Source organism: Monodelphis domestica, chromosome 7, assembly GCF_027887165.1.
Source record: "Monodelphis domestica isolate mMonDom1 chromosome 7, mMonDom1.pri, whole genome shotgun sequence".
Lineage (NCBI taxonomy): Eukaryota > Metazoa > Chordata > Mammalia > Didelphimorphia > Didelphidae > Monodelphis > Monodelphis domestica.
This window is the reverse complement of record NC_077233.1, coordinates 234,790,355-234,802,306: the sequence shown is the minus strand read 5'-3', so window position 1 is coordinate 234,802,306 and position 11,952 is coordinate 234,790,355. Positions and strand designations below refer to the sequence as shown.

General features: G+C 36.4%; 1 protein-coding gene across 1 annotated transcript in view; it reads left to right on the top strand.

Moving 5' to 3' along the window:
• The first annotated feature begins 371 nt into the window (after positions 1–371).
• Positions 372–11,952, top strand: part of LOC100025495 (60S ribosomal protein L18-like) — a 66,252-nt gene continuing 54,671 nt past the window's right edge. The window contains exon 1 of the mRNA XM_056806307.1: positions 372–436. Coding sequence (XP_056662285.1) covers positions 372–436 — 65 coding nt within the window. The remainder of the gene's footprint in view (positions 437–11,952) is intronic.

Below are 11,952 nucleotides of genomic sequence, written 5' to 3'. Positions count from 1 at the left end.
GTAAAGTTTATGAATCAGTTTATGGGTAATCAGAAAAGGAAATAGTGGAAAAGGAAATGGAAATAAGTGAAAGCAAAGATGTTGAAATAGAAAATAAAAATGGAACTTGTGTAAGGGAATCTTGAACCCTTTAGTGAAAGTAGTGTTGCAAAACAGTTTAATGGGGAATTGGACCTCTAGACTATGCACTTCATAATAAAACACCAGGTGACTCAGTTTACATAAAAAATTTTAACAAGACCAATACACAGGCTTCATGGGTAGGACCTTATTCAATAATTTGAGTAACACCTACAGCAGTAAAAGTTTTAGAGAAAGATTCATAGATTCACTGTTCCCCTGTGAAAAAAGTTCCAGTGGTAGAAGAAGTGATGACCAACAACACAGCTGCAGTCAAGTATGTTCCAGCAGACAAGACCATCCAAGAAGACGACAAGTGAGAGAAACACCAAGCTGAAGAGGACAAGGACAGACAACAAAGGAGTACCGGAGGAAGAATCAATCTACCAAGGACATAGTAACAGAGACTTTGCTATAATCTAGCACAGAGAAGAGGAAAGAAGAATGTAAAATCATGAACTGTAAGATTTTTGTGTCATGCTAACATTGTACATATTCATTTAAGCTGCATCTACTCATTACACTGTTACATCATTGGAATATGAACAAAGAAGATAGATAGGAGAAGATGATTTTTAAGATACCAGTAAGTATAAAATAACATGCAACATGCATATATAGGGTATATTACATATATATGTAATTACATATGTATGTATTACATATGCTGCAATTTTGTGTCCAAGTAATGGTATTCATGTAAATAAATGTATACAAAAAAAGTAAATCACTTTGGAAGAAAGCAATAATAGTTACACATTAGTTTCATGAGATCTTACTTCACTGGAATGTTGTATTCATGTTCCAAGGAAGTAACATCAGAATACATTAAAAAATCTTTGTAATATTAATAAGTGGGGCCAAAGTTTTCACCCTAATTAAACATGTATATAGTTCATACATAAATGTGAATAAATTGTAACATAATGTGTGTATATCAACATAGTTTAGACGAATATGTAAAAAGTGTATAAAATGTGTATAGTGTAAATGATTGTACAGGTATAGCTAATGTACATGGCTAATGTACAAATCTATATTATTGATGTGAATAGATAAAGTATTGCAGAAGTTTAGATTTCTTAGAAGAATAGTTTGTTTTGGTTAACTGGAGGGACAGTTTTTCATTTCCTGTATTAGAAAGGCTACCATGGAAAAAGTTTGTTATTAATTTGTTTTAAAAGAGTGTTTTTTAAGATGCACTTTGCATCAGTGTTTTTGCATAATACTATTTTTAGCTAGAGTTTTTTGTAAAAGCAAAGAAGAATTGGGTTCTACTGTGATAATTTTTTCTAAACAGTTTGCAATAATTTTTTGTATGATTTTTTGCCCTTAGACAGTTTTGTTTTTTGTTTTGGGATTAGCATGCATAATTATGTTCTTTGTACAATGTTTTTTGGAAAACTTTGCATTTTGTATTTTGTACTTTAGGATTTTATTGTTGTATTTTTGCAAATGTTTGCATTTTGGACTTTTTGTATTGGTGTTTGGAATTTGTTTTACCTATCCCTAGCATAGGTTAGCTTAGAGAGGAATAGCTTAGACAACGATAAGATAACCATAAGGTAAGAAAAGTTTGTTGTTTTCCTAGCAGTTAGAGTTTAGACATAAGATGGGGAATTTAATATTTAAGGTTGATCAATATGTCAGAAATGTTGTTGTTTTTTCAGAAACCATTTCAGACACGGTCAAAATGGGGGAATGTAGTAGTAGATTTAGAAGTAAGATCATTGAGATGAGTAAAGAAACAGGTTTGCAAAAGGGGTCCTCAAACAGATTGAAGGGTGCAAGCGAGGTTTGGAACATAAGGCAAGTGGGCATAGATCTATTTGATGACAGTTAGGAACACTGGTTGGATGGAAAAACAGTTTGGCTGTGGCACTAACAGTAACTGGACTGTTTTTTGGTTGTTCTGGCTGTGTGTTTCCCTAAGCTGAACTGACTGCAAACCTGCTTTATTTTCCATTGAGAAGAATTCAAGAAGAGAGAAGGAAAGCTGATTGCCAGGAAGATCCTCGTGGTGGCAAAATCTCAAGCTGGTTTTAGGATTTAGCTTGGACTCCTTTTGAACTCTCCTAAAGGTTTCCTGGTTCCTCGCTTCAGAAACCATCAAGAAGAAGGCAGTGAGTAAAGACAAACCTTTGCTTTGCTGGCAATTTGAGGTTTTTCTCATTGCCAAGTAACTGGGAGGCCCTATTTTTAGACCTACCAGAGCCAACCTGTTTGGAGGCAAGGTATAGACAAATAAGGGATCAGTTTCCCTTAGTGATAACTTAGCCAGATAACGGTTCTATTTGGGTTTTTATAGTTAGCTGGTAAGGAGAGAGTGTAATTTTGGAAGAACTGGCCTAGTCAAGAGAGTAGCTGAGGCTTAATCAACAAAAGCCTCAGTACTTACTAACCTCTCCAACTGACTTTTTATTTTCAGTCTGACCTTAGTTCTTCAGTGGATACCAAGGTCTTACTATGCCATTTCTGTAAGGATCATTCTCAGTCTAACTTTGTTGTTCCAATTTCACTGTGCACCTTCAGCCTTGCATTTTCAATTTCTTCCTTTAAGATCCAACTAATATGTAGCTTTCTACTGGATGCCTTCCCTAATCTCTCTTAATTCCAATGCTTTCCCTCTTTTAATTTTCTTATTTTTCTTTATGGTAGTTTTTTCTTTAGGTAGTTTTTCCTTTATACATCTGTTTGCATATTGTCTCCCCCATTAGACTGTAAATTCCTTGAGGGCAGGGACTGTCTTTTGCTTTCTTTTGTATTCCCAACACTGTCTAAATTGATAAATATTTGGTAAATTAATTGATAACTGATAAATATTGATTGATTGACTTAACCTCGATGAGACTTGGCTACTTCAGGTATAAAATAGGGATATGAATATCTGGTTTGTTATAAGGTCCAGATATATGAAAGTAGTCTGAAAACTTTTAGGTGCTATTGAAATTGGATCAAGCACTAGACTTAGAGTCAGCCCAGAATGCAAATCCTGACTCAGAGGCATTTTTCGGATATGTGACCATGGACAACTCATTTAATCCCTCTGATCCTCAGTTTTCTCATGGATAAAATGAGGGCCTAGAACTCAATGGTCTCTAAGATTCTTTCCAGTTCATTCTATTTTATGATCCTACTTTTTGTAAAAATTAAAATTAATGTAAAATAATTTCAAACATTATATTTTATACAATTTATTAATAATTACTAGGGGAACAAAATAAAACCACATGCCCATGGCTAATTTACCTACTCAAAACAGCCCACTCCACCAATGTCCCAACCCAGAAAAGAAAGAGAGCTAGCCATGGAAGACCACCTTATTTATCTCCTATCTACATCAGCACATAACAACAGGAAGTCAGTGGGCTCCTGGGAAATGTAGTTCAAAAGCACAAGGTTTCCAATTACACACTTTTTCCCCATTATCTTACTTATAGTTCTTTTTTGCTTTCTTTAAGGAGTGGCACAATGGATAGAGTGCTGGGTCTGTAGCCCAGGAGATATATCTTCCCGAGTTTAAATCTGACTTCAGATATTTACTAGCTGTGTGACCCTAGGCAAGTCACTTAACCTTGTTCACCTCAGTTTCCCCATATGTCAAATGAGCTGGAGAAGGAAAGAGCAAAGCATTCCAATATCTTTGCCAAGAAAATCCCTAAAAGGGGTCACAAAGAATCCAACACTACTGATATGACTGAATGAAAAATTAACTCCCTTTAACCCAGTTTGCATTATCAATTTGTCAACTTAGCGTGTGTAACTCAAAACAATGAGAGAATTTAACAAAAACAAAACAAAATTTATATATATAACTGAGACTTGTTGTCTGAAATGGAATTACATTTAGATATTGTTCATTTTTTCCCCCAACATTCCTGCTAGTACACTAAACAATTTTGAACTCCATTTAGAATCACCTTCAAATTTAGCAGCACATTCTTTGTAATTTCCCCAATAGTGACAAATCTTCCTTTGAGGATGGATTTGGTTTCAGGAAAGAGTTGAAAGTAATTCAGAGACAAAGGAAGAGGCCAGTGCCCCTGTAACACTTAGCAGAATATACAGGAGCTGAATGCTCCTGTTATGACTGGGAGCTGTTATGACTGTATGGAGAACTCCTTCCACCAACTCAGATGGCATCCAATCTATGGCTTACCAGATAAGCTTCAGGAAATTGTCCAAGATACCTAGAGGTTGGATTCTATAATTAAAGGTGTGAGATAAAATTTGAAGCCAATCCCAAGCATAGCACAGCATATGCTATACTATGCCATGTTATCTGTTGTAATTCATTAATAAATATTTAAGTACTTACTATGTGAAAGACATTGTAGTAAGTATTGGAATGTCAACCTTAAAATAAAGAGAGTTACATAAGTAGTGGCAAGGGTCTTTAACTAAGCAAGGGGATTTCAATAGAAGATATCACACATCACTGAAGTAGAAGAGTGAAATAGAAGGGTTTCAATGCACTTCCATAGGGAGGAGTGTTTGGGAGAAGTTACGTTGTTTTTGCAAAATAGCCAAAGGCTGGGGAGTGATTGCTATCTGGTCAACCAGAGAAATCCCAACACCTGTGCTACCCATGAGGTCATTGAGGTCAAGGTAGCCTTTTCTGATTCAATCAACATATTCCTGGGGAATTTCTCAATTTCCTTCTTTGGAGAATTTCAATGTCCAATGCCTCCCACTAGTTAATCCATAAACTAAAGGATTGACTGAGGAACTAGATTAAAGTAAAAGGCTTCATTAGCACACTAGGTAAGTTCCAGTCTGAAAACAGTTTTAGTTTCCTCTGGAAAAGATATTTGGTCATGTTGATGTTCAGCTGGGAAAGGTTTAGGTTATACAGCCAATGAAAAACATTCTGTGGCATTTAACTGGACCAATCAGATATTGTTCTGCCATACAAGGAAAGTTAAAGTGTAGAAAAAAATGTTGAATTGGGATATTTTCTACAAAATTATTTTCTGTCCTGAAAAACCTTTGATTTTAAACTGAAGCTATGAACTAGCTTCTCTCCCAGGCTATTATATCACTAGGCTGGAATGTCCATCCTTTTGTCTAAATCTTTTGTCTTTGGTAAGGACAGGTGACTCTTGCTCTCAACTAGCTAAATTAATTTCCTTTCTTTCTCTCTTCCTTTCTTCCTTTTGTGAGAGATAAAAAAAAAAGATGACAAGTTCCTCACTCAAATACACAAAACCTAGAATCAGAAGGTAGAAATAAAAAGAGGCAATTATTTATTCCCTTCATAAAAAAGAGCACTTAATTGATGGGCTAAAAAGTGCCTACTGACTAGGCAACAAACAGGCAATATATACAAGTTCCCAACACACGGTTCCTCCCCACTTCCTTTGTTAGATCCCTGCACCAGGCCCTGACCTACAGTCCAAAACACCTGTGACTGGTTGGAGCTTCTTCCAACCAATTCAAGTGAGGTAAGGGAAGTAACTGAGTTGTTTATTGCCCTTTCTGTCTTTCATTAGTCTCCCTCCCAGAATTATGCTGGAGAACTCAATCAACAAAGGGTAACAAATTAGCCCTTGTAAGGTAAATACTGATTCTGAGAATATCATACTCAATTATGTCCTACGCCTCCTTCCTTTCTTCCTTCCTTCCTTCCTTTCTTACTTTCCTCCTTCCTTCCCTCCTTCCTTCTCTCCTTCCCTCCTTCCTTCCCTTCTTCCCTCCCCCTCCTTCCTTCTTTCCCTCCTTCCCTTCTTCCTTGCCTCCCTCCTTCATTCATTCCTTGCTTCCTTCCCTCCTACCTTCCTTCCTCTCTTCCTTTCTTCCTTCTTTCCTTGCTTCCTTCCCTCCTTCCTTTCCTATTTCCTTCCTTCCCTCCTTCCTTCCCTCCTTCCCTCCTTCCTTTACTACTTCCTTCCTTCCCTCCTTCCTTCATTCCTTGCTTCCTTCCCTCCTTCCTTCCTTTCTTCCTTCCTCCTCCCTCTCTCTTTCTCTCCCTGCCTCTTTTTTGCTTTTTCATAAATAATAATCATAAAATGAAATAGTCTCCAGAGAATTTTAATTGTTACACTAGACTTGACTTGACTCAACATTTTATTGAGTCTCTAGCTTATTCAACATTACTCATGTTGTCCTAGTAGCCTGGCTCATAATTCTTGCAGATGTTTAGTCAGTTAGTCAATTAACATTTATTAAGTGTATATCATGTTACAGACACTATGCTCAACTTTGAAGATACAAAGAAAGGCAAAAAAGAGTCCTTGCTCCAAAGGAGCTCAAAACAGTATGCTTCTAAAAATAGCATATGTTTTCTTCCACAGTACCAAAGAAGGAGAAAAAACAGGCCTTTCTCATGAAAAGGGGTAGGGGGCATATTTACATACATATATAGTAAATAGAGTTATTAGGTGGTACAGTCAATAGAGTTCTGAGCCTGGAGTCAGGAAGGCTGGGCAAATCACTTCACCCTGTTTGCCTCAACTTCCTCATCTATAAAATGAGCTGGAGAAGGAAATGGCAAAACATTCCAGTATCTTTGCTAAGAAAACACCAATTGGGCCATACATGACCAAAACAAATGAACAACAAAAGAATAGAGCAAAGATAGGTGGATGGTGCAAGGGGTGCACCTGATATTAGAAGGCACAAGTTCCAAGACAGCTTCAGATATTCACTAGCTCTGTTACCTTGGGCAAGTCAACATAACCTCCATCTCATTTACTCATCTAAAATAGGAGTAAAAATAGTACCTACTTCCCTGAGTTGTTATGAGGATAAAATGAAATAATGTTTGTAAAGTGCTTAGAAATCCTTAAAGTGGATATAAATGCTAGCTCATATTATGTGTATGTTCATGTAGATATACATATATGATGGAGAGAGGGATACATTTGGATATGTGGAGATCATGCTATGCCATACAAGCAACTTGACTCTAAGGCGAACTACAGCTAGGATGTTAATCCAGTAGTCATTAATGGTTTATAAGGAGCTTTTATATTGTTTTCTCCCCAAAATCACAGTTAAATAGGATCAATGTTGGACCAAATTAAGGTCCCTTGTGAGTGAAAACCTTGTACTGTTCAGTTCACCCAATGCAATATGCTGACAGCCTGGAATTGGGGGGGAAATATAGTAAAAGGCAGGAGATAGATGTCCTAACCCCAACTCTGTCCCAGTCTAATCACTGCCCCATCCTAAAATTCATGTCCTTGTCTAAAAAATAAGATTGGAACTTTCTCATTAGATCTCCTTTAGGGTACCTCTCTAAAATTCTAGGGTCTAAATAAGAGTGCTGAATTTGATATTTAAAATATTTTCCCCCAATTACACAGAATAACAAATTTCCACACAAGTTTTCCTAAGTGATATGATTGAATTCATCTCCTTTCCTCCCTTCCATTCCCCCTCCCAGTGCTGACAGGCCATTCAATCTGGGTTATACATGTTTTATCCAGCAAAATATATTTCCATATTGTTCACTTTTGTGAGTAATCTTATAAAACCAAAACCTCAAAACATATACCCAAATAAATGACTGAAAAATCATATACTTGCAACTGCATTTATACTCCAACAGTTTATTCTCTGGAGTGGATAACATTCTTTGTCATAAGTCCCTCAGAATTGTCTTGGATCACATCCAATAATTCCATAATATTACTGTTACTGTGTATAATGATTTATTGGTTCTGCTTGTTTCAGTCTACATCAATACATATAGGCCTTTCCAGATCTTTCTGAAATCATTCTGGTCATCACTCCTTACAGCGAAATAGTATTTCATCACCATCACATACCACAATTTGTTCAGCCATTCCCCAATTGAGGGACATCCCTTCAATTTCTGATTCTTTATCACCACAAAAAGGGCTGCTATAAATATTTTTGTACAAGTAGGTCCTTTCCTTTTTTTTTTATCTAGCCCCAACTCTGACCCAGTCTAATCACTGCTCCATTCTAAAACTCAGGTGCCTTGTCTAAAAATATGTCCCTTGGGCACAATTCCAAACTTCCCTCCAGAATGATTGGAGTTCACAATTCCACTAATGTCCCAATTTTGCCATATTCCTTTGAACATGTATCACTTTCTTTTCCTGTCATATTGGCCAATCTGATAGATATGAGGTGGTACCTCAAAGATGTTTTAAATTGCATTTCTCTGATCAAAAGGGATTTAAAACATTTTTCATATAATTATTGGTAGCTTTGGTTTCTTCATTTGAGAACTGCTTGCTCATATTCTTTGACCATTTGTCAGTTGAGGAATGGTTTGTATTCTTATAAATTTGATTTAGTTCTATATATTTTTGAGAAATTTGATCTTTTATCAGAGAAATTTGTTATAAAATTTTTCCCAGTTTCTTGTTTCCTTTCTAATCATGATTGTGTTAGTTTTGTTTGTACAAAAACTTTTCAACTTTAATAAAATCAAAATTATTCATTTTACATATTGTAATATTCTCTTTCTCTTGTTTGTTCCTAAGTTCTTCCCTTCTTCATAAGTCTGACAGGTGAACTATTCTATGTTCCCCTAGTTTACTTGTAATATCACTTTTTATGTTTAAATCATTACCATTTTGACCTTATCTTAGTATAGGATGAGATAAGGAGATAATTGTCTATGCCTATTTTTTGCTATCTTGTTTTTCAGTTTTTCTTGCAGTTTTTATGAAATTGTTCTTATCTCAAAAGCTGGGATTTGGGGTTTTATCAAACACTTTATCAAACAAATTACTACAGTCATTTATGCCTAGTCTATTTCATTAATCCATCCCTCTATTTATTAGCCATTACCAGGTTGTTTTGATGATTACTGCTTTACAGTATAGTTTAAGATCTGGTACTGCTAGGCCACCATGCTTCTTTTTTTTTTCATTAGTTCCCTTGATATTCTTGACCTTTTGCTCTTCCAGATGGATTTTGTTGTAATTATTTTCTAGTTCTATAAAATGTTTTTTGGTAGTTTGGTTGGTATGGTTCTAAATAAATAAAATAATTTAGGTAGGATTATCATTTTTATTATCTTAGCTCATCCTACCCATGAGCAATTAATATTTTTCCCATTGTTTAGATCTAGTTTTAATTGTGTGAAACGTGTTTAGTAATTGTGTTCATATAATTCCTGTGTTTGCTTGGCAAGTAGATTCACAGGTATTTTATACTCTCTAGAGTGATTTTAAATGGAATTTTTCTTTCCAACTCTTGCTGCTGGGCATTTTTGGAAATACAAATGCTGACAATTTATGTGGGCTTATTTTGTGTCCTGCAACTCTGCTAATATTATTAATTATTTCAACTAGTTTTTAAGTTGGTTCTCTAGGATTTTCTAAGTAGACCATCATATCATCTGCAGAGAGTGATAGTTTTGTTTCCTCATTGCCTATTTTAATTCCTCTGATTTCTTTTTCTTCCCTAATTGCTAAAGCTACCATTTCTAGATCAACATTAAATAATAAAAGTGATAATGAACATTCTTGCTTCATACCTGATCTTATTGGGAAATCTTCTAACTCATCCCCATTGCTAAATATGTGAATGAATTTCTTCCCTCCAGATTCATGGAGTCATTTACTAAATATTCTAGATCATTATGCTAGTCATCTATGGGCCTGTGCTCCCCCCAGGTTGACTTTGGACCTGTTATTCTTAAAGTCCTCTGTGAAACTTTTGCTCAGACCTTGCAAACATTCACTTCTCCTGAACTCTTTTATTGATGTATGAATACTTCATGATTGGTTAACCCAGTAACTCAGTGCTTAGTACTTAAAGAAGCAACATGGAAACATGCAGTTTGGGGGGGGTCAGGAAGACCTGAATTTGAATTTTATTGGAGATATAAGTTGTGTGAGCAAACTTTTCTCAGTCTTAGTTTCCCCATATATAAAATGTAGATTATAATAGCATCTTTCTGACAGGGCTATTTAAGGATCAAATGAGATAAGATAGATAAAGCTTTTTATAAACATTCAATGCCATATAAATGTCATCATTAATTAGTAAAAACAGAGTCCTAACTAGTAATTCTTGAACCTGGAGACAATCAGCATGAAAAGTCCCCTAAAATCAACTTTTTCAGATAAATTTGATGGAGGGGAGGTGAGGGGGAGGCGGGGAGAGACCTTGGACTTTAGGACACAATGGCTCCTTCATGGTGAAAGGGTCTCCAGAATATTATCTCATGGGAGGGAGACAAAAACAGGGACACCATGAGGATACTTCCGGGGGGGGGGGGGGGGGAACAGGGCAGAGTCTGACCAAGAAGGCATCAGATGTAGCAGTTCACTTGGGATTCTGCCCCTACCAGTAGCAGAAAGTACACCAAATGGTAGATTGCCATTTTAACGAAATATTCTTTCTAACAAAGTGCTGGGCTTAGTAGAAATATAATATGCTGTCACTACACTCAGCAGCTAGGTGGCAAAGTGAAGAGAGTGGTAGGCCTGGAGCCAGGAAGACCAGAGCTAGAAGGCCATCACAGGTACTTACTGGCTGTGTGGCTTTGGGCAAGTCATTTAACCATGTTTGTCTCAGTTTCCTCATCTGTAAAATGAACTGGTAAAATAAATGGCAAACCACTCTTGTACCTTTGCTATGAAAACTCCAAATGGGGTCATGAAGAGTTAGATAAGACTGAACAAATAAGGGGCAGAAGAAAGACGGTGTTGAAATAGCAGGGAAATCCTTAAACTGCTCTGAATTTCCCTCCAAAATGATCATTACAAAGCATCTCCAAAGGACAGAAGTCAAAGCAGGATGAGTAAATGGGGCTCTTCCACTGGACATAACCTTAAAGCTAAGCAATGAGAGGGGATTTCCATATTATAAGGGGATAAAACTATATAAAGAAAAGCATAGCCTGACCACCCCTAATCCACCTACCTTACCAGAGGAAGAACCAGGACGAGGAAAATCTATGAATTCTAGGGGGATGGCTATAGAAAAAGCACCACAGACTTACCCCTGGAGACTCCAGACACTAACAGTGAGATTTGAGACTTAAAAGCACCAGACTCACTCCCAGCAGCTGAGGAAGTATGGCAACTGTGAAATAGCCATAGAAGCAAGGAAGATAGCTTCAGGGCAAAACACTTCAAAGCCTGCTACACCTACAAAATAAAACAAAGCAAAACAAAACAAAAAAGCACTTCAGACCTACCCCTGGAAATCCCAGACTCTGTAGGTGAGGATCAGAGGTCTATAGTACTGGGCTGGCTCTGACAGGGAAAGGAAAAAAAAAGAAGCAACAGGAAAGGGCAAGAAATAAGCAAACACATGCAAACTCCACACACACACCCCTGGCCAAAATGGAAACTGGTTGCAAGCTATGGACGAACTCAAAAAAGAGGTCAAGAACCAGTTAAGACAGAAGAAAAATAAGAAGGTGTGTGTGTGGTGGTGGGGGGGGTAGGGATGAAAGTAATACAAAAAAGAAAATAAATAGTCTAACAGGAAAAATTGTCCAAATGTAAAGAGAGATGAAGAAATCAAATGAATTAATAAGCAGATTAAAAACCAGAACTGATCTGCTGGAAGAATAGGCAAAGAAGTCCAATAATGAAAAGAGTGCCATGGAAGCAGAATATACCAATCAAAAAAAGAGACTCAAAAGATCATGAATGAAAATCAGACTTTAAAGACTAGAATTAGGCAAGTAGAAACTAATGATTTCATGAGACATTGTGAATTAATAAAACAAAATCAAAAGAATGAAAAAATAGAAGGAAATATGAAATTTCTCAATGAAAAAACAACAGACATAGAGAAAAGATCCAGGAGTGACAATTTGAGAATTATTGGACTACCTGAAAGCCATGACCAAAAAAAAAAAAAAGGTAAGACATACAAGAAATTATCCAA